This window comes from Toxorhynchites rutilus, chromosome 2 (assembly GCF_029784135.1).
Source record: "Toxorhynchites rutilus septentrionalis strain SRP chromosome 2, ASM2978413v1, whole genome shotgun sequence".
Lineage (NCBI taxonomy): Eukaryota > Metazoa > Arthropoda > Insecta > Diptera > Culicidae > Toxorhynchites > Toxorhynchites rutilus.
In genome coordinates this window covers 254,105,074-254,128,986 of record NC_073745.1, presented here as the reverse complement: position 1 = coordinate 254,128,986, position 23,913 = coordinate 254,105,074, and the positions used below count along the sequence as shown (strand labels likewise).

At 39.2% G+C, this 23,913-nt stretch overlaps 1 protein-coding gene across 6 annotated transcripts in view; it reads left to right on the top strand.

Moving 5' to 3' along the window:
* LOC129768986 (bromodomain-containing protein DDB_G0280777-like) overlaps window positions 1-23,467 on the top strand; it is a 46,472-nt gene extending 23,005 nt beyond the window's left edge. Inside the window, exons 1-4 of one of the 6 annotated variants that reach the window (XM_055770954.1) lie at window positions 4,780-5,508; window positions 15,281-15,425; window positions 15,517-15,824; window positions 22,243-23,467. In XM_055770954.1, the coding sequence (XP_055626929.1) occupies window positions 15,312-15,425; window positions 15,517-15,824; window positions 22,243-23,008 (1,188 nt within the window). In that variant the 5' untranslated portion in view covers window positions 4,780-5,508; window positions 15,281-15,311 and the 3' untranslated portion in view covers window positions 23,009-23,467. Of the gene's footprint in view, window positions 1-4,779; window positions 5,509-14,296; window positions 14,772-15,280; window positions 15,426-15,516; window positions 15,825-22,242 lie in introns of those variants that run through there. The other 5 variants (XM_055770955.1, XM_055770953.1, XM_055770951.1 and 2 more) reach the window with 5 other exon arrangements.
* The last annotated feature ends 446 nt before the right edge of the window (window positions 23,468-23,913 follow it).

The window sequence follows — 23,913 nt, the reverse complement described above, 5'->3', positions numbered from 1 at the left end:
AGAGGAGAGTCGATTTTCATGTTTCGCCTTTGAAAATGTTGGACCATGGTAGTCAGTATCGTTCAGCAGTGATAATCTCTTTATCACCCGAATCGTAATCGTTGCTTCTGAATCGCTCAAGGCAGTACAGGTTGGACTCGATGATATACAGACTCGATGATATACAGACTCGATTATAAATGGTTCGATTATATACAATTTTATACTATTTGTAAAAAAAAAATTCTTGTGTTTCAAATAGGATTTATTTCAAGAAAGAATGTAACCTTTCATTGCGATCGATTCGAAATGTTTTGGCATTACAGTCGATTTCATTAGCAATGTAATTTTTTTCCCTGTCGCGTAGTCGCTGACATTTTCGTTTCCACTTCGTTGAAATAGTCCCAATAGGTGTCGTGAGCTTCACGTGTAAGGTTTAATTCAGTTTCGTCTCTTTTGCTTCATTTAATTTGATTTGTGGTGAAGTCTCTCTCAGCTTATCATCCCTGAAGACAGTTTCATGTTTTGTAATCTTGAGTGAAAATAATTAATTCATGTTCTTTGCTTATTTGAACTCGTAGTACTTGCTCTTTCTCGAATAGTATTAAAATTATTTCAATATGTCCACGAACATTTCATCATTGTAACTTTTTCTGTTCATCCTTAAGAGAAAAAAAAAATCTATTCAATATTCCTTACAGAAAACTTGATACTTTATTGAGAGATATTCATTATATACGGAAAATTTCACCATAATTCGTTATTTTTATGTAAAATGTTTTTTATTGCTTCCTAAAATGTAATCCTTTATTCGCTTCATGAGCACTTGCAGTTTTTCCCTGTTGCGTATTCAAAAATAAAGAGCCGAATATCCGGCTATCCGGCCTCGAAGCTTGCTGGATATCCGGTATCCGGCCAAACTATTATCCGTTTCATCACTAGTTTATATCAATATTGCAGCGAAACTAAGAAAGATAGAAGTTGGGTGTTAAAGAACAAATTGTAGAGGGGTTAGAGATTTTTAATTTACTTGATAAAAACAATCAAGTTTAATATGAATTTTTACGATAAAATTAAACCACATTAAAAATTACTAAATTTTAAGTTTTCACCTCCATGTTATTTAAATCCACTAATTTAGATGTTCTGCTACTAAATCATGTACTAAATTTTCTCATCTTTCAAATGAAAGTAACCGAATCGTCTTTTGTAGGGTACTTTTTAATGTAGAACCAGTTTAAGGCAACAGAGTTCGAAACAAAAAACAAAGTTCTATAACTTTGTCATTGTTGAAATTCGAACATATACGTAGAATGACTTTTTTCATCAAATATGATCGTCTATTACCTCCTGAGAGATTCTGGATAAATTTATGTTTCACAAGTGAGAAAGGTGTTTTCTGAATTTAAGGTGAAGGTGGAAGGAAGCCATTGTAGTATTGGTAAAACCACGTGTAAAAATGAGAGAAGAGCAATTTGTTTCGAAGAACAATTTTGAGAAGAGAGCAATTTGTGAGAGAAGAGCAATTTGTTTCGTTTGTTTTGATCTTCGTACGTAAAAGATCAATTCACTGTGTGGCGCTTCACGGACACGAGTCTTAGAATACATTTGAAAAAATAACAATTCAATACTGTAGTTGAATGTATGAACAATTGCAAATATAAATACATATAGAAGGTGCTTTTGCATATGGAGTAAAATTTTGATTAACGCGAGCGTAGCATGAGCAAATTTATAACACTTGCGAATTGGGGCTCTTTTTTATTAAACGGTTTTATTTAACTTGACCAGTAACTTGTATTTTTGTAACATGTTTGTCTGTAGCGCTTTACCACATTAATTGAAATTTGAACCCCTTCCTGTTGACCGATTGTTCTGAAATTTGGAACACACCTTTATCTCTGCAGTCATTATAAAATTGTGTTTTTCATAATTTTAAACATCCAAGATGACGGCCGCTACAAAATAGCGGATTACATATTTTCTCAAAACTCCATCAATATGGGGTTTTCCCAAACCCCATCAATATGGGTATCAAATAAAAGGGCTTGACTAGTAGTTATATTATATGAGGAATGCAAATCCAAAATAGCCGCCACGACAAAATGGCGGATCACATATTTTCTCAAAACCCCATCAATAGGGGTATCAAATAAAATGGATTGACTAGTAGAACACAGTTATTTATAAAAAATGCAAATCCAAAATGGCCGCCACCACGAAATGGCGGAATACATATTTTCTCAAAACCCCATCGATATGGGTATCAAATGAAAGGGATTGACTAGTAGAACACAGTTATTTATGAAAAATGCAAACACAAAATAGCGGATTACATATTTTCTCAAAACCCCCATCAATATGGGTATCAAATGAAAGGGCTTGACTAGTAGAAACACAGTTGACCAGCTTGACCAGTAGTTTTATTTTAATCTCATCATTGCCCTTGATTAATGAAGGAAGGGATGTGATAATTACCAACTGCTACTTGCCTAATTATTTTAAACCGTTCAACTTTAAAAGTTTTTTTACTTTGTTTATGTTATTAACAAGTTCTTCCGCACAGTCACTCGATGTTGATAATTCCTCAATATTTTCCTTCGTTGACCGTATTGTTTTCACATTTTTACGTTGGACAGCCCTAACCCTTCTCTTCGTTGGCCGAGGCATTTTGATGGAATGCAACACTTTTCCGTTTACTATTTTCGCAAGTATAGGCAGCCGTGGCAGTGTTCCGAGTTCTGCAATACAATTTTCTTAACCAATGTTAAAGTTGCTAAAACTTACATTATAGACCCATTCAACGTAAAAATAATAATTGTTTTGATATCAACACAATTTTATTCTATTGATTTTCATGACATGAAACGCTATGACTAAGGAACAACATTTTATTGAGTGGTTTTTATAGCTGTTTCGATTATGTAGTCTGGCATCAATGTCGAAAAAATAACGATGCTTTCACCAATATAAACAAAACCATTGCGGAAAATTGAAAAATGAAATTTTAACTTTCAGAGCACTAGCTCGAGTTTTCCGACGTTTTTCACTATACAGTGCGACGGCAGATGAAAATTTAATATCTTGTGAGTAATCGATTAGAGTTTGGTTGATATTACTTGATGGGGAGTGTGCGAAAAAGATCGTTTTCTTCACACTGTTTCGCAAAATTATTGATTTTCGGCCGATGGGTGAGGGTGGGAGATGAAAGAAATGAGTGCCATTGTGGCAACCATTTGTTGCCTCCTTCCACCTTCACCTTACTGGTCAATTGAGATCCAAACGATTCATTCTTAAACGACAATCAATTCCTTCTCACTTGACTGAGATGAATGTATTAAGGCGAATGAAAACGAAGAGAGTGGAAGAAACAACAAACTCCCTCTCATCATACCCTCAATGTTTCTCTCTGGTAATGAAAAAAAAATCAAAATATGACAATAAAATCGTCGAGCGTGTGGAAGTTATAACTTGTTTTATGTTCCTGTTTTTTCGTTCCCCACCATCCATTTTCATTTTTAACACATACTGTTACGAGCAGATCAATTGAGTCTTGTTCACTAGGTCAATTGGTAGCGCGAATGAAGGAACGGCCGTTCAATCGAATGAAAGAGTGATAGTGAAAGGAGAACCACAAGAATGAAATACGCCCATTAGTCAGATCAGTTCATATGCTCGCGACATGTAGAATCAAAAGAAGTGTTGTCAAACGCGACTGATGGAAATTGTTTATTCGAATTCAAATGAATGATTTGATTATTTGCAGCACTGCTTATAGAGACTTCTACTTAGACGAAAACACAGATTTCTGATTTATGTTCCAGGTACAGATTTCAGATTCAAATGCTAAATTCATTCCATTCGGGATGCAAATAAAAATGGAACATGCTGATTCCAGATTCTGCTTAAGTTCCCATGCTGATGTTCCGAATACTGATGTCATATACAGATAAATCAGATTTTGGTTTTGAATTTTTAATTTTAATTGATATTGATATTGAATTGAATACAGATTCCATTCTCAGATTGGATTTGACTGATTCCACAATCAAGATTTTATTTGTATTCAAAACATATATCACAGATATTGATGCCAGATTCAGATGTTGTGTTTAGATTTCGAGTTAAAATTTAAAAAACCTACCGTTATAAATCCTACCTACCGTTATAAATCGACATCCTTTTGTATTAGAGCTCATGTTTCAAAACATTGAAATGAAACTCAAGAATGCAAAACTCAATGCATAATCAGGTTGACCTGAGTAATTATCACTATTTGAACGCTTGTCGAACGAGGTGTAATTCGATTAGTAATTGCATTAAGAAATAGCCACAATGTTTCGAGCATAAAACCACCACGCTTTATTGTTCTTTGTAAATCAAACATCTGCGCTGTGCTGCCGATTTATATTCCACGGGAAACGACACAGGGCTTGTAACCGCCAACCAACCAACCAACCAACAACAACGGCCCTCGTGGGGGAATTTAATGTTTCAACCATACCCACTTCGACAGTATTATAACATTTTTCGGATTCGTTTAACATCAGTTGTCGAAATTACCATAACCGACCATACGATCGTATTGCTCAAAAGCAACTCCTAATAACAGTATAATAAAAACAATCAAGAAAAAAAGTACAAACGTATAGAGCAGCATACAGAATATATGTATACAAACAGAAAAACGACTCATAATATGTTCTGTTACTTTTGCTGCCACTGCGCCACATTTCGTCGGTTCGTTGGTGTGTCTCCTCCTGTCGTCGTCGTGTTCTCTCGATGATTGTGATTAGTTTCATTCATGCCCGTGTTCAATCCGGACGCGTTTTTCGATACATTCATTCTATGGTTGTGTGTGGTTGTTGTTGGCCGCCGGCGTGTTCCGTCGTTTGTCGTTGTAGGCGCAACAGTTGTGGTGGTGTGGTGGTGTGTGATGTGATTGCAGCAGCAGCAGCAGCAGCAGCATCAGCGTGTTGTATCACAACAATTAGCAGCCGCCCAACGTGGTCCCGCGAACTTATTAGCCGCCCGTCAACCGCGCGAGGCAATCTCAAATAGCGCCACTTTCGAATATTGTCGACCGGTAAAAGGTTGGCGTCTGCGCGGAACAGCCTCAACATCCGAATGCTGCGATGATTCTCCATGAACAGAATTGGTTGTTGAGCTTACAGAATAAAAAAAATTATGCAGTTACATGTTCGTTCATTCTATGCTTCGCTGAATGCACTCAGAGTAGTCTAATTTAATTTGAACTGAATCGTCGTATACGAGAAAGCAATCTATTCTTGTTCGACGAATAACTGATACCGAGAATGTGTGCAACTGAAACAAATCAACAAATAACTTCTACTGAAACTAGCAATGTCATTTAGTGGGGCGAGAAAATAGGAAACACACAAAGAAAAAGAAATTGAAACAAAATCATCCAAATCCAAATCAGCTGTGAGAAGCGCGTTAATGATTGTTAAAAGTGAATACTTAAACTGGGCCATATACCCACGAGTAATAATGGATTTCGGTCGTATGGTAAATATTGATTTTATTTCATTCGTAACAAATATCAATATGTATAATTTGAACTATCTGTGCGCAGCTGAATGTTGTGAGTAGCATACCATAGTACCACTAACCGCCGCCGCCCCTCTCCGGTCGAACAGTAAGTCAGCAGTAGCATTACATGATGTATTATGGGCTCTGTGTGTAAAATATGGATATTTTACAAGCGCGCTACTAAACGTGCGACGAGAGAGACGACTGTCAGAGAGAACACAAAAACATCTTATCGTAAACTTCCATATGAGTATATTGTCTCAAATGTGTGTACATATATCCAGCATGTTTTCCATTATTATGGAAAGGCATGCAAGAGAAGAAAAACAAATATATCCCAAATAAGCTGCACATAAGAATGAGAATGCGTCTCCCCCGCCACCACACACTTTCTCCTGCCTTCTGTGACGATGTGACTAAAATATGTGACATGAACATATGCTGCATATATTGTTATTTGTTGGAATTATTATTCAAAGATAAGTTAATCTCCCAAGTCATTAACCAACACACACGCACACATTTGTGCGTTTCATTTCAACAATTTCGCGTACAGTTGTTGTGTTGTGCTGCAATGACGAGATTGATACGGAATCATATTTCTTCTATTTCATGGATACGCGTTGAGTTCATTTTGATGTAACATTTACTTTGTTGCTCGAAAATCAATCCAATATCAAATTGAATCAAATTGGTGGTCTATGCTAATTAACACGTCCGAACCATTTTGAACAAATATTACGAAAAGGATAATTAGTTCGGATGAACCATTCGGGGAGGATATAAATAACATTGAATCTCTCCTCCATGCTTTCAGTGCCACCTTGTTCCCCGCTATAGATTCGAGCTGAACGTACTTGTTCGACCCATAATCACAGTGGGTGAAATACCTATAAGCGTATGGCCGTTTTTTTAGCCCTTTGCGGTCGTATCTCTGCTCTCAACCACCACACCAAAGAACTATACTAATCTTATACATCGTTCAACGAAGCATCAGTTCAAATTTTTTCTAACCGAATCTTAATGACTAGTGAACATGTTCACGAATGAAAATATTGGTCCTATGAATAATAGTTAACGATACTGTCAATGTGCGACACAATGGAAACTGCAGAAGGACTGTCAGGACCAAGACGTTTGCATTTACGAAATAAACAAATTCAGAAACATTTCGGCCAGAGAGGGAGCCGATCTGGCGTGGAGGTAACATCCATACTTCTCACGCTCAAGATCACGAGTTCAATTCTTACTCCCGACATTCTTCCAAAATGGAAGGTAAAAGTGACGAACCAGCCAGAAGCGTTGAAAGTCACTATAATACAGAAAAAAAAAAAAAAAAAAAACATTTCGGCCATAATCATTTTCGATTGATTTTTTTTGGGACGATCGAGATGAAGTGAAATCGGTATATTCTCCACGCATATTGAAACATCGATTCTTCTGTTTCGTTCATTTCTGCTATCGTCCGCTTTTAATTTTTTTTATCCCATTTATTTATTTAAGGCTCATTAGCATTTTAGATGTAACAGAGCCGAATTTTAATCGTGTACATGTCACATGGTTATTATATCTATAATTAGCACATTACTCAGTTGTCTTTCGCCAGTATTCCTTCTATACCATTACATATGGTACATTCACACAGTAGCCATTTAGGCGTAAGAGTACTCTTTCTGTTCTTCCATTATCCAGTTGAACCACCGGACAGCGGAGACAGTTGATTGATCATTGTTGAGTTATTTATAGAACAGCAGCCCGATGTGTCTTGCAGAGCAGAGCAGTTGTATGGATGAATCGATCTTATTTCGACCGTGGATCGATCTCCATCGCTGATGATTGTTGCGTGGACGTAGCTATTCTGTAACAACACAAAGATGGTCAATGAGGGCCCTGAGTTTTGAACTCACGATCGATCGCTTACTAAGCGAACGCGCAACCAATGTGGCTACGGAGACCCCCCGCTTTTAATTTGGATAGCCCAAGCTTTCATTGACAATTGAAACTGCTGAAACTGAATGGACTATATTTATTATCATTGTCGAAGAGTTTCTTTTCGCATGCGAAAAGACACTCGCAACTCCATCCATTTGTTCCAGTGATTTTCGAAGAACGGAACATTCAATTGAATTCATATGAATGTTTCGGTTGAAAATGACGATTAAAAACATAGCTTCAATGTTACGAATGAACGAACTTGTAGCGAAAGCAGCGTGCACGTGAGAGAGCAGCAATATATTGAGCCGGCGTGAATAAGGTGCACCACGAAATTCAGTAGGTTTGTTATTGAGTGATGATGATTTGTCAATGAGAGTGACTTTGTACTGTTGTATTCCATTCACCCGAAACACGTTTACCCGGAACAAATTTACCCGAATGTAACACATACCCGAATAACATTCACCCGAATGTAACAAATACCCGAATGCAACATATACCCGAATACGACAAATATTCTAGTGGACACTCACCCGAATGCAACAAATACCCGAATGTAACAAATGCCCGAATGTAACAAATACCCGAATGCAACATTTGCCCGAATGGAATGTTTATCCGAATGAGAAGGAAAGATTCCGACAAATCAGATTATTAGTTTCGTCGAATCTCCTGTTGATAAATAAGATTAAATCAAAACAACATGAAAAAGTAACAAAAATACGAAGTGAAATGAAAAATTGTGATGAGGAAATTTGGAAATGATTTTGAAGGCTCACGGTGTCATTTTTAAAAATTAGGGTAGGTACAATAAACATGCCGTCTTCTTTCCTTTCCGTATTGATATTTAAGGCCCTGAGATCATTAAAAAATGAGCATGGGTTATAAAATACATCGACAATTAAGCAGGTAACATTTTAACCTTTTCACTACGAACGGCGTATATATACGCTCTCACCATTCTTTCACTTCTTCACAATAGTATGTAGCAAACATAACATTCGTCAAGAAAGCAGATACGAATGCAAAGAATGTGATGTAGGTTTATGCGTTGACCTATGTTTTAGGATAAACCATACAGAGAGTAATTATTAAATTGTTTCTTCAATTGATATAATTGACAAAATCCCTAAGTTGAGTTCAAGAATATGCTAAAAGATCTATTTAAAATAAATAATCAATACATTAATACTTTTATTTTATTTGGAATTATTATTTTTAAATCCTAAGAATGGTATCAAAACTCCGGGTACTACTTTACTCACTAGTCACTGGTCTGGCGCAACACAACGACCGACATGAGGATAACGAACCGAGGCGGCACCATGCCGCCAAGGTGACGCAATCCGAGTCGGCCGCCGCCGAAGCGGCGGCCTCTCGTAAGCAAACCTGTGTTCCACCGATTGCCCGGTTTGTTTGGAACATAGGAGACGATCTTTTTAGTTAGGTCCGACTAAGCGTTAGTGAGCGTCGGACGGCATTCGTTTACGTTTTTGTATGGAAATGAACGTACAAGACAAATATGATCACTCATCAGAAATCAGAATTAAATATACAAATACTCGAGTATATCTTTTTTTGAGTAAGTTTCGCATTTGGGTAGATGTTACATTCTGGTAATTGTTACATTCGGGTGACTGTCGCATTCGGATAAATGTTACATTCGGGTAACTGTTAGATTCGGGTAATTGTTGCATTCGGGTAAGTGTCAATACGGGTAGGTGTTACATTCGGGTATTTGTTACATTCGGGTAAGTGGAATTCGGGTGAATGTCTTTCGGTTAAATGTGACACAATCCTTTGTACAGCCCTGACAGAACGAAGAATGTAAATAAACTTGTAAGTGAGTAAGTCAGACGAAAACCGACAAACAAACTACAGTAGCTGTCTGAAAAAAAATCAATATCCAGGATCCTCGGAGAGGAAAATGAAAATGACCGTGCGTATGCTCGCTGATATCCCGAGCTTCCAGGAGTGTCAAAACTACTACCTGCTCCCTGGTTTTAAACAATCATTTGCTTCCACATGGTTCCAGCTTGTACTGAGATCAGTCATATTGCATTCTAGAGGAGTCTGCTTCAGCTCATAAACTGTGAACCCTTACTGAAACGACTGGCTGACGCAATCTGTCGATTTATTATCACAATATTGGATCCTTGCTTATCGAAAACAATCAGATCGGTTTTTTTATTTAGTCATTATCATGTTAGATTGGTCCAGAAAATCGTGATTTTTCGAAACTAGGAGTTTTTGCAATTTACCCCGCAAATTAAAGGTCTTTTGATGTAGTGCAAAAACTTTCACGTAAAATACGTACTTTTTATGTGGTTTTCAGTGCAATTGTCTGCAATAACTACTTGTTTTGATACTTATAAATGAAAGATAATTTAATTTTACATAACATATAAAAAAATTATCGATATACTCGTAGTCGTGTCGGAGATATTGAAGAGATGGCAAAGTTCTTTAAGTTCTCTAAGTTTTTTTTACAAAAGCAACAATTTTTGGCAAGCAGTTCTTCGTGTAGATTTCCATATTGACCGCCATACCCCTACTCGTCTTTACGTATGGGTTAGATATGTCACCGGTCGATATAACCGCCCATCCCAATAGATTGGGCTCAAGCTTATCTTTACTGGCATGTCTAACCATATCGTAGTTAAGACCCAACTCGTCGGTAAAGAACCTCATGTTCCCAGCGGTCGAACTGTCCCGGTTTTTTTTTGTTGTTGGCCACTGTCCCTCCAGCGTAGAACCGAGTGATCATGTATATATCTTGGATTTCTTGTGACTTGGAAAGGAATTCTGTATTATGAGCTTCTCCCAAGAGACCAGTCGATAAATTTCAACTAGTTAAAGATAGTGATCCAGGGCATACGTCCAGAATTAGAAATAGCGTCGTATTTCCCCAGGCAGGGTGGCAACTCAACCAGGAAATAGCCAGGATTTTTTTTTCACCACGAAAAACCGGGAAATATCCGGGAATTTTCATACAAAACTAGGAAAAAATCAGATGGATTAGAATTTTTAATTATTATTTAAATGTAGTGTACCTGTATGTTTTATATACATTGATCATCAATCAGTTAACGGAGCTTTCGTCGAAGTTTGTGTCCCGTCTAGAGTCAGAGTCTCAAATCGATGCAAGTTTCATTTTTCATCTTCCCACAAACATAATTATAAAAATGGTGCTCTGGAAGCTCTGGTGCTAAGATCTCTCCGCATATGTTTCCGGACAGCGATGTAGTACCCAGGGCTCTGCATGGGCATAGTTAACTGAGTATAGTCAGCTGACTATCTGACTGACTATATCCGTAGTCAGTTAGTAATGACTTTTTGCTTTTTCACGCAGTTTCTCCGCCAAAAGGGACTAAACAGTCAGTCGGGCGTTTAGTCGCTATCTCCCTCTACCGACTCGACTATATCATTTCATTCTTCCCAGTCAAATTGTCCTCATTGCATTATGAAGTGACTTCCCCCAAAACGAATTCGTTCCTCTCTTTCTCTCTCCCATGTACGTGTGCATGCATCGATGTTCGAGTTCAACGTGGTTTCGTACACGAAAATTACTCACACGTATAAAATAGCGTGCGGTGTGTGTGCGGTATTTTGCTTGCTATTTACTAATACTAACGCGAGGACCTTCATAGCATACTTGATAAATGTCTAAGTTCGTTGGTTTGAACACACGATGGGTAGAAAATAAACCGTCCATTGATTGGGTAACTTCTTTTTAGCATCAGAAATCATGTTTTCGTTCCTCTTTATATGGACGTAAAATAAGATTGCATACGCGGGTATAAAATTAGTGTCAAAGGGAAATGGAAGTGTGGATTGAAGTCAGTTGAATTAAAAGGCAGATTTGTATTCATCAGTCGAGTCAGTTAAAATAGCCACTGACTGGACTAGTTCACCAGTCATCCTCGCTAGTCAACGCTAGTCAAGTCACTTTTTGTTGTGGGTGACTGCCGAAGCAGTTCTAGTCGAAGCGAAGCTACGGAGAGTAGAGTCGGTCTTCATTTTTCACCTCCGACGATTTCGGGCCCTGCCGGTCACTGTAAGCGACAAATTGTCGTGACGAGACAAATTTCAAAATAAAGGATTATTTAAATCCTTACACAGAACGATTAGGGGAACCGCGGATAAGACGGACAGTGGGGGTATGATGGACAGGTGGTTGATTTGTATAGTTGCATTATGAATTTCAAATTTCTGTTGATGGGAAATCCTTCTACATGCTATTCTATAATATTTAAACCATCCTATGACATTGAATACTGATCATAAGTGGTCATTTTCGCGGCTTCGATATTAAGCATTTTGAGTGGTTTAATTGCAAAATTTAATTCGCTGATGGTTTTGTTTCGGTTTGTGAGTTGACAGGGAAGCGATATTAGGTATGAGGAAAAGTAAGTTCATTCGTAAGTGGTAAATTTCAATTATTGAAATAATTGAACTGGTGGGGTTGAAATGGACAGTCACATCCATCTCAGAGCTGAACCAGCCTTCGGCTGAAAATCTCTTTAATAAACAAAGAAAAAAAAAGTCACATCTATAATCACATCCAATGCATGATGGAAAGTGAAGGTAGAGACGTCCGTTAATCGTTCGATGAAATCAAATAATCGAATATCTGCAATTTTAATCGAGTAATTGTATATCGAATAATGAAAAATCAAAATATGAATACATCGAATAATTATCACAGTAATCGCGATTAATGAAAAAGGGAACCATTTTTTCAAAAAATACAGTGTAAAATTTGTTTAACCGTTATGGTGTTTTGTCAAAATTCATCGAATATGCTGAATATACTGAAATACCATTTCATTCAAAAACCATTATTCTGCACCATGTTTATTTTAGAATTGTGACATCATAATCTTTTGTATTATAAATGTCTGTTCATTTTTATTACAAGAAATAAATATTCACTCGATTAATCGAATACTGAATGACACTTATTCGAATGAATCGAATATTTAAAAATGGCCCCACGATTAATCGATAATCGAATAAACGAAAAATTTAGACATCTCTAAGTGAAGAGAAGAATATTCAACTCTTTTTTATATTGCTTTCTCTGTTTGTTCTATTTCAGTTACTGGACACACAAACATTGTGAGAGAGCGAAATTATTCCTCTCGCGAGCGATAAACTTGTACTCTTCGTATATTATTAACCTGTCCATATTCCCCCCACTACATGTCCATTATACCCGCATCGATGAAAATGTTCTACTTTTCGACTTGTTTTAATTTCAGTAAAAAACATGAATAAACACATTTTTATAAAACAGTTGACCAATTATTTCGAAAACCAGTATATTAAACTGTAAGAAACTGCTTCAAAAGCAAAAACTTCTCACATGAGTTTCCAAAGATATGATTGAAGTTTTTCTTAACATGTCCGTCTTACCCCCATTTCCCTTAGAGGTTCAAATTATTCACTGAAATGTTTACCATTTCATGAGTTTTCGTTGCTATACTATGAGCTGTATTTAGAACTTTTAACAAGTTGTTTCGCCCAAAAAAACAAGGTAGCAAATATTTATTTGTTTATTATTCCAACGTGATAAATAATTCATCGCGAAACGTGAATATATATCTCTAACGAACTTAAAGTCTCCTTTCTTTGTTTATTTCTATGTAAAATGACTCACAAAGTGGATTGTTCAGATCTACGTGAACACAACCTTTCTAGGAACTAGAAACACTAGAAATATTGTTCAAATACGTGTCGAATGCTCAATCCATACCCTGATTCATTCGCAGATCTAATTAAACACATGTGTCACACAGCCGTAAAAGTATCCGATCCTAGCGCTGCAACATTCATCGCACTCGCATCGAACCAGCAGCAGAGAATGCTTTTTTCGAGAGCGAAACATATATGATGTGGTGTCTATCCATGTGAACTTATTCACTCATTTGCAATTCATTTCATTCATGTTCATTGCTCATGCGATATAGTCCGAGTAAACATCCTTCCGAATCCGCCTCGTCGCCGTCGTCATCACCATCGTCCCTCGTGTGATGGGACGGTGGCCTTCTTCGGTCTGCCTGCGCCGGTATCCTAGTTGATACGCATATAAATATCACTCTCGGTAGAAGATATCTCGTTTGCTCCACCATCGTTTGAACAATCCTCCTCCTGAACACAAGCGAAGCAAAGCCGAGGTGAAATATAAAACGCCAATAACACTGGTGCTTGTAGTATAACGTTGAATATAATAGCGATAAAATAGAAATAAATTTATAAATTAATAAAACTCTGCGCAGCCGCAGTCAGCGTCGGAGCGACGAAGCCCGGGAGGCAGCAGCAGTCAAGTTTTCTAGCTGGAGAAATAGATGACTAAACTCACATATTCTCGATATACCCCGTTTGCTAACTGCAAAAAATAGGTGCTAAAAAGATGATGTCGTTTACTTTTCCCTTCGTTTTAGCAACAAAAAAGAAGGGGTAGATAATACATTTTGAATGGTTGTAACAAAAAAAACGAAACCATCGTTAAAACTCGACGGTACCTGTGCTTCAATAGAAAACTTTCAAACTGCAATTTCAAAGAAAAACGACGAGGCCAATTATACTGTGTTTTAACTGTCTTGTTTAAATACTTTTGTCAACTATATTTCACCACTACGAGAAACGCACCTAAATGATCGTCATTGTTTATTTTCCACACACTGTGAAAGAGCAATGAATATGAATAACAACTACTCGGGGCAGCTACACATGCTCTTCTTGGTGTCAGCCATTTGTGGCCCTATCGGGCCTAGAATCGGACGAGGGTTGGAAAATACAAGCGAAGTATAATAACAAACGAACAGAAATAGAAAAAGGAACAAGATTAAACAAACAATAAAATTTAAAAGAGCGAACGAACCGACCCGGGGCTATACAGTATAGAAGCGCAGAGACTCTTTTATTATTATAATATTATACCTACAAATACAAGTTGAAGCACTCGGTTTCGGATTGTACGACGAACGGCAGGGAATGACTTGCGGACGAGAAATATAACTTCTCAGTCTACTTCTAGTCTTTGAAAAGTGTCGAACAAATATAGGAGAAGTTGCTAACTGAAATAATATTATCGATCGGAAAAATAAAATCGTGATACATCAGAGAGGAGAATAGAGATAGAAGTCCGAGAGTCGGCACACATATCTTTCGGGTTTTTGTTTGTTATAGATGTTTACATGTGGCTCTACTTACTTCTTGGTTGGTGAGAAGCATGAAACGGAGCACTCAAAAGTAGTTTATTCATTTGCAATTCGGATGTTAGAGCTAGATTAGGATTGGTAATAAATTATTCGTTTCATTACATAACTACAAAATTTCGCCGCCAGTTGGGGGAGTGCCGCACATGCTGCCACTGCATCTTGCGTTTATAATTCGAAAACACTGTTTGAAAAACCCTAAGCAACGAACAGTGTAACTGGCGCGCGATTCATTGTCATCGCGCGCGTAGATCATTCGAAAGAAGCTATTAAAAGAGTTTCCCCTCATCCACCCACCGACTGCTACTGCTGCAAGTAACGAACGTGTAACGAACTTGCCTCCAAATGCTAACGCTAATGTTTCGTTTTTTAGCTTCTCTTATTTGATTAAACCGGCTAAGAAATAATTTCCATTTGTTATTTGCTTTTCCATTTCTTTACTTTGTTGTGTGTGCGCGCGCGCCCCCTGATGGACAGTTTATGTTTGTATTTGATTTTAAGTATTAAAACGACTCCGCCTGACCCAAGCTGTTGCCGTGTCGATGGTTCAGATGTGTTATTGACACGCTTTCCTATCTTTAATTGTTTAGATAACCAAAAGTTTTAAGAAAAAGGGGCCTCATGATGATGGAATATCCGGCCGTTATCATGGAACAACAGTTTCTGTCAAATATTGCTGCCGCAGCCGCCGCCTTTAAACCAAAGGAAGATTTTCTACCCATTAACGCGTTAGAGGTTCTCACAATTATTTTTTTTATTCTTCTTACCCTCAGTCGATGATTAACCATAAATAAATCAATTTAAATTTCTCTCCTCTTAATTTCAGAAAGATGAAAAACTATGCGAGTACTATCGTCGGATGCCGGTCCTGTACGACAAGAGCCATCCGCACTACAAGTTCCAATCGAAGAAGGAAAAAGCATGGCGAGAGTTGGGACGCCTGTGCGACATGAACGTGGATCAGTGCAAGAAGCGAATGACGTACTTCCGCTGCCGGTTTACCGTCGAGCGACGAATCATGAAGAATGGAGTGAACTGCAGCGAGTGGCCACTGCTCGATAAGCTCAAGTTCCTCAACAAGCACATAAAGATCCGGAGACCGCGGGCGCCCAACGGGGATGCCGATCCTGATACGTGAGTACTAGTTGAAGGATTTTATTTCATCTCTTCTCATACTTTTGTTCGATCGAGACAAAAAACCATGATATATTAGATTGTTAAATAAGTTTTTATGTTCGCTAGAAAAACCCAATTTTATGGTTTGGTTGTGGATTATTCAGTATAATCTCTCTGAGCTTCAATACACTTATTCCAGGTATCTGCTCATTAATGAATTTCATCCCTGAAGTGAGGATTCTCGAAATTTTGGTAGAAACTTCATACTTCCACCAAAAGATCACTTCTCTTTATTATTTTTTCGGTTCCCAATCCAGTATGGGGCCATGAACCCATGTGAATTTTGAAATTTTGAGCAGCCAATAGAGATAATTTTTACTTTGTATTCCTGAATTTATATCATGAATTGGTCTGCATGTCAGGTAAAACTCCTTCGTGTATTCTCACAAACGTGTCTATTTTAATGTTAATTTCGATCTGTCCATGTAGCAGGAAATCCGTGGAATTCCAGATTATTCTTCTATCGCAGATCACTCCAACGCCCTTCGATACAAAGTATTGTACTTTACTGATGGTCCTCTATGCACGAGTGCACAGAATTTGGAGTGATCAGTGAAATTTCCAGCACCTACCGCAATCTTCAGATCTCTTGTTCAGCGTATATTGCTGAATTTGCAGCGTACCTTCTCTCGACTATTGTCCAATCACTGTCTGCTAGATACGCTGCTCTTTTGTATGAGCCTTGCCGGCACCAATGTACAAGTTATCACGACATCGAAAACACCATTTGGTCATGCGAACTATATCTTGTTGCGAAGACCAATATAGAAAACACTCACCGGGTCTGAGAAAAAAAACCCAAGGTGCCAGTGCAGGATATGTTGCGTCAGTTAGACCTTGATTACATGTCCCAAATTATTTTTATAAAGCTATCGGTCTTCGTGTATAATGTCTCAATTCCAAAAATATATCACTGATCTCGAACCGTCCCGTACTAATCGTTCAGATTTAGGCGGAAATTTAAACAGAACAGTGTTTGGCTCCGTGAAACATATGTAACCTATAAAAATAAAAGAACTTATGAAGTGAGAAATTGGAAGACTGTCACTTTATCAGACACGGCTGCTATCAGATTTTGATTCACGAAATTTTAAATTTAACTGTTCAAAAAGCCTCAAATAATACTATGCGTTCATAGTTTTGATGTTATTCACGAACAAAGTTAGTTTTGTATCTCGAAGAAAACTTATGTTAGCACCCCGATTTGTGAACTCCAACTTGATTCAGAGCTGAGCCTAATTTGCTTCACAACTTAGCTGCTTGCGAGTCCCATTCATAGTCATGGATACAACGCGGCATATTCTTTTTATTTTTTACGAAACGCCTACAATGTTGTGTTTCGTTTAGGATTGGACGATCTTCAGAAAAAGATCGATCTTGATGGATCGATTTTCTAAACGGCACAGGGATCGATTCACTGATGAAATCGGTACCAAAGAATCGATCTTCGCTGAATCGATCTTTGATCTTTGAATGCCTTTTTCCTTTTTTTGCTATATAAGCATTGGATTTTCTTCAAACATGAAATAAACATTTCACATTTCTATTCAAACATCAAAGGCATTTCAGTTTGATTCTCAGAATAAAGGTCACAAAAAAAAAGTATTTTCCAGGGCATTCATCTTGAACCACCATGAAATTATTTAATTAAATAAATTAATCGAAAATTATTATTAGATATTTAACAACTGATATTCATCTAGAACTCCGCTGACAATAATCCCGTTGAATTCAATCGTATCATACGCCTAGCATTCAGTCGAAATCTTGGTAGTATTCCCAATTCTAAAAAAGAACGCTTAAGCTGGATCTGATGTCACCATCTCATTTCGTCACTATGTTCACTGTCAGCCTAGTGAATGTGATAGTGTAAATAAAAACTTGTGACCACTTGTTTTGTAATGAACAAACAAAACAATTTTTGGTGTTGATGCAATTTTTCCTTCACGTGGATCGTCTTCAAGACTCATTTGAACCCGTTTAAATTTAGCAAACCCATCTTCTTACTGTTCTAATTGAAGGTAACGGGTCTTTTATACATTCAACACTTGTTTATGAATTTGTTCTGGTGTTACCACCTTCCAGAAGTAGAAATTTCATATAATAAAAAAAAACCCCTCAAGGAGGTGGTAGATGATAATTGATGAAATTTTTGAAAATGGTATTTTTTGGTATGAAAATGGCGAAGAACCATATTCATGCCAAAATCATCTGTCGGCTGTTGTTGGAAATCATTCACTCCGATTAACATAAGTGGAACAATATTGCTAGAGCTTATGGGAGAGCATATTAAGAAGGCATCGGATTCTTTGGATCCGTTTTGACGACATCCGCCATTAAAGTTTTTTCGTAGACACATGGACAGAAAAAGCATGATTTTAGATTCCACCTCCCGCTCTCTCATGTCGGCTTCAACGACTGAAGAGAGTTCACCACGCGTTAGCCACAAATTAGATGCGGCTTTGTCGACGTGTGGCCGATCCAGTTTATGGGGGTGTCATGTACTGCTTTCTCCTTCCAAACTGCAATGTTCTCCTCCACTGTCTGCAGATTGCAGTTGAGTTGGTACTCCGCTTGCGCCAAGTGCAGAACGCTGTATCCTCTGTCAGCGGCGCAAACAGCCCGTTTTGGTTGGCACATTCTGCGAAGTACTCGCGCAGTTGTCGTACCTGGGCAACACACAGTGCAGATATGTCGACGATTCCAAGTTCCCTTTTTTGCGTGGTACTGATACTCTCTCCAGTGTCGATTGAGGATGGTGCATCCCGGCCTTTTTGAATGCTTTCCTCATCCCTCTCTCAAGGTCTTCTCAGTCAGTATTATCATCTCCACTTGACGACACCAAAACTGAAGGACAGCAGGAGAACCGCGAATGTGTTGATCGCACGTACTTTATTCCCCGCGTTGAGGAAAGTCCAAGGTATTTATAGGATTCGGCACGAACCATGTCTCTTATCGACTTGCCGTCATAGACCTCGTAGCCTCCGGAATCGGTAAGTTATCCTTTCAGCAGATGGACACAGCGGCACTTGTCGAGTCCGAACTCCATGCAGATGTCCCTGCTTATTTCTTTCACAACTCGGATAGCTACACCTACACACTGGCGTGAATCGGCGTAGACCTTGAGATCGTCCATGTAAAAGGTATGAGTCACTTCTTCGAGGGCGCTGTCCCCATACCTTATTTTATAGCCATGACCGTTTCTGTTGAGCGTCCTGCTGAGGGGGTTCAGTGCCAGACAAAACCAAAGCGGGCTGAAAGATTCGCCATGAAACATCCCTCTCTTTATCTGCAGCATTCTAGACTGCAACACATTTTCTCCATCACTAATGTGCAGAGACGTACTCCACTGCCTCGTCGCATGCTGCTGGAATCTAATGACGGTGGGATCAATTTTGTAAAGCTCCAGTACCCGGACGAGAAACGAATGAGGTATGGAGTCATAAGCCTTCCTGTTATCGATATAGACCATACTTAGGTTCCACTGGTTATATACCGTCTGGCCAACTATGGCTGCGTCGATGATGGCCTGGTCTTTGCAGCCATGCGTATTTTTCCTGCATCCTTTCTGCTTTTCTGCGATGATGTGATGTTGTTCGCAGTGGGCAGAAACTTTGGCGGTAATGATGCTGCTCAGTATTTTGTACAGACTCGATAGACACGTTATCGGTCTGTACTTTGATGGGTTCGATGTGTTGCTGTCTTTCCGGAGAAGAAAGGGTACGCCACGGGTGGCAAATTCAGGAAGGTTGTGTGGGTTACGTAGCACCTTGTTGAAGTACTCAGCTCTCTTTGGATGTGCGACGGTCAGCCTCTTGTGCCAGAAGTTCTGAACACCATCGGGGCCCAGTGCTGCCCAGTTCCTCAGCTACCACGAGGCTTCGCGGACATCGTTCTCTCGGACGATGATAGCTGGCATCTCTCTAATTTCACCACAACTCTTCTCCTCCCGTCTTGTTGTACTGGGGTCTTCCAAATAATATCCCAAAAGTTGGTCACATCGCTTGTATCTGGCAAACCTTCGCGGTAGTCGAGCTTCTCGTCGCTAATGTGATCGTAGAACGCTTTTTCGTTATTCATTCAACATTCTTTCATTTTGGTCTTGGCGCTTTGCAGAGTCAGAGTAACGTTTCAGCCGTTTTGTTAAGACGGTAAATTGCTGTACCAGTGTGTCGAGTTTTTCCGTCAGCTGGTGAGCTCCCAGCTGGCGAAGTTCAGTAAGCCGAGCGACCACAGCAACTTGGCGACATAATTTCGCCAATCTGCTGCCTCTTTTTATACGCCATCAGTCTTCCAATTGTGGGGCGCTTTGCAGAGTCAGAGTAACGTTTCAGCCGTTTTGTTAAGACGGTAAATTGCTGTACCAGTGTGTCGAGTTTTTCCGTCAGCTGGTGAGCTCCCAGCTGGCGAAGTTCAGTAAGCCGAGCGACCACAGCAACTTGGCGACATAATTTCGCCAATCTGCTGCCTCTTTTTATACGCCATCAGTCTTCCAATTGTGGGGCGCTTGTTCAGGATCCGTTGCTCCAATCTCCTTCGCCATGTAGGCTCACGCCTTTCACGGAGATGTTGAAGCAGTCCGCTTCTTGGCCTCACACGATATCCCAAACTTTTAGCGGTCGCCACAGCAGCACAGTAAACTGTCAGTTGCAGCTTCTCTATGTTCTCAGCATCAACGGCTGTTGAATCATCAACGCGCCGCTGTTTTTGGTCTAATGAAAAATCGAGATTATTATTTTTATTGGAAAAAAGAGTTAGAGATGACCATTTTCATTGGCACCCTAATGATCATACAAGTCTATATTGCTAAAGATAGAGGCGAATGAAATGCAACTATTAAAGCCTCTTGAAAACCAAAAAGAAGATTACCGAAGACGTTCGATCGGGTTCTAATGTCGTAGTCCATTTGCGTGTCAGCATATTGTACTTCTGGGTACATGTATCTTGGTTTCCGGGTGCGTCTCCTAGTCGCTCTGCTATACCTCAGGGGTAGTGATGAAACAATGAGTGCGTCTACAATTACGTATATAACGATGATAGGATTACTGATATATGCGTATTTTTTGGTTATGAACTGTGCCTTCATCTGATGAGAAGATCCGAGAAGAAAGATTGAAATAGAAAAGCGTTCTTTTCCGTGATGCTTTGTATCTTCTAAGTCGGAAATATTTACAGGAATCGACTCGTTACCATTTTACTGGAAGGCTACGCATGGATTTGGCCTTCATAGATCTTGATCATAGCTTTGATCTTGGCGTCCTTTTTCTCAATTGTTTTTTTTATGATTGAATGAATTGTCTTATCTTAGGAGAGAGCTACAGTACTGGTCTTTGTCAATGCGAATATTCTGAATATCGGTGGTAGATTGAAAATTTTTGGCTGCTGAGTCATTAGATTTACATATTGAAAGCCTGATTTGGGCATATTCTTGTTTATTCCATGTTGCTTACTGCAGTTTAGACATGTCCTGCTGTTGACAGCGAACTCGCGTGTGGCCTAATGTTTAGCATTTGTTAAACAGCAAACGTACAGGGTGGTCTTGATGGGCCCTATATCTCTGATAGAATACGTCGATGTGCCCTAGCATCGTTGTACCTTCGATTGTGAGGATACCCGTCGTCCTGATGTTTCGTCGAATGCCCCTTACCTTTAGACATTCAAGATGTTGAAGGATGGCATCTACGTTTTTTTTACTAGTTCTGTGCGATTTTTGACACATCCAGTCGAATTTATTTCGAAGTGCATTACAATTTTGGTAGTCGTACCGTCTGTCAACTTCGCCATAGAGTGGAGTCGCGATCGGAATCGCGAAAACAGATCAGAATCTATCTGTATCGTGTTTATGTTTTAGTGCAAATGTAAGACGTTTAATTCTATAGAAATCGAAATCATCATCGAATTCAAATTAATCATTTCGTGGATTTGCCCACCTGGCGATTACACTTTTTCATACTGTTTACATACTTTTTCGTACATCTGCCTCACCAACTTCATATCTCGATAAATCGATAACAAACAATTTGTTTTGTAGTTTTCATCTGTGAAAGTCCCACAGACCCTTTAATTTGTTTTTGGGTTTTTTTCATTTCAGTTTCATTTCATAAATATGAATTATTAATTTTCATGCAGAATAAGGAAAGGGATTCTTTATTAACATGAGTGGGCACATATATTTTTTGCGTCCAGTACTGTTATGCATCAATCATTTCTAGTCGATGTGATTGAGTTGAACTATCGATTCAAAAATGTTGAACACAGCAACATTACTAATTTTGTTGTTGATTAAACAATCACTACATTACGATCATTTGTCATACCAATACAATCATCATCCAACAATGTGAAAAACTAACGCTCGCTCACTCGTGTCTTGCAGCGACGATGAGTCCAATCCGGTGAACGCTCTTCGCAAACGTCAGATGGAGGACGCCAAGGACGATCTCCACGCGTACCTGGATCTACAACAGGTGGCAGCTGCCCAGAACCCACAAGCCCAACTGCACTACCAAGCGCAGCAGGCGAAACTGCAGCAACAGTATCCTCACGCGCAACACCAAGGTCCGCCCGGGTTCCATCCCGGACAGGAATTATCAATGCACCACCTTCAATCACCTCACGTGGCCGGACAGCAGGGGGGAACACCCCACGGGGCCCGAGATCACCATCATTCGTCCCAGATGGGACCGAACCCACTGGCGGTTTCGCATGCTGCCTATCGGGCGGCGGGCATCTCACACCCGACTCCAGCCGAATCGCCCATACCGGCCTCCAACGTGGAGGCATCGTACAACGTACCAAAGCGCCAGCGGCTCAACTTTGACATGGACGAGGCAGCGTCCGTTTCGAACTACAATCTGAACCGTACCGTGAAGTATCAAAACAATTTGGATCACGCGGTTAACCTTGACGAGCACGGCGCGTTCGGGTTGTATGTGGGGGAAATTCTGAGGAAGCTGCCCGAGCGGTTGGGATCGCTGACCTCGTTGAAAGTAATGCAATTGCTGCACGAAGCACAGATACAATCGATGGACATGACCTCTGCCAGCAGCAACGCTGGGAAAAAGGAAAGTTCAGCCAACAGTTCGACTGGAAGCGTGGAACGCAAATCGACCGATAGCAACGAAAGCGCCAGTAAGGAGTAAACAACAGCTGAGAAATGCCATCCGACTTCACTTCATGAGGCCGACCGGTCGATGAATAGCTCGAAGAATGTATATTTATTAAACAAAAACAGTGGTGTAGCAGAAACTTCCATTTCGATAGTTTAATTTCCGACGATCGATCTAACCAATTGAAATGCAAATAGAATTTGTGAATTTCGGATCCTAATTCAGGAACTTGAATTGCAATCAACACTAGAGAAGAGTGTTTCCTTTTTTTTCATTATATGAAATCATTTGAACAACAAAACGTTAAAGAAATTTTTATTTTCCACTACACACAAAGCACCATGTATCTATACTTTTCCTCAGTTCTGATAGTTTCATAGGTTTTGTGGAATGTAGCAAGTGTAAATTAATTAGTAATGATTTAACATACTTCATAGAAACTATACAAAGAATACTATATAGCAATCCAAATAAATGTGAATTATGTTAACCAGGAAATCGCTTATATATTAGAAACAGAGATAGTAGGAATTTAATCTATATCACACAGCCATGAATTTCGCCGTTATCTTCTAGTTATGCTGGAGTTTAGAATTGCATTGCCGGGAAGAAAGGAGGCTTGCAGTATCCGATCTTTCGGATATTCAACCCCATGAATGACGACGACAGCCGAAAACTTTGGCATGATAAGGATTCCCTCAAAGTTGAGATGCTGTTGGGTTGTCTCTATAAATGTGTCCACCACTGGCTGATAAGTCCCCTAACTTATCCTTATATGATTAACATAATGATATAATCTCGAATCACGCGTTTGAGGCAATCGTCCCAGAACCCTAGCTTGCCCCACACATGCCCGTTAATATGTTGAAAATTTGGAAAGAGATCAATGTTACCTCGTTAGAAGCAATTTGTGTTGCTCCACCCTATCTTGTTCCGTA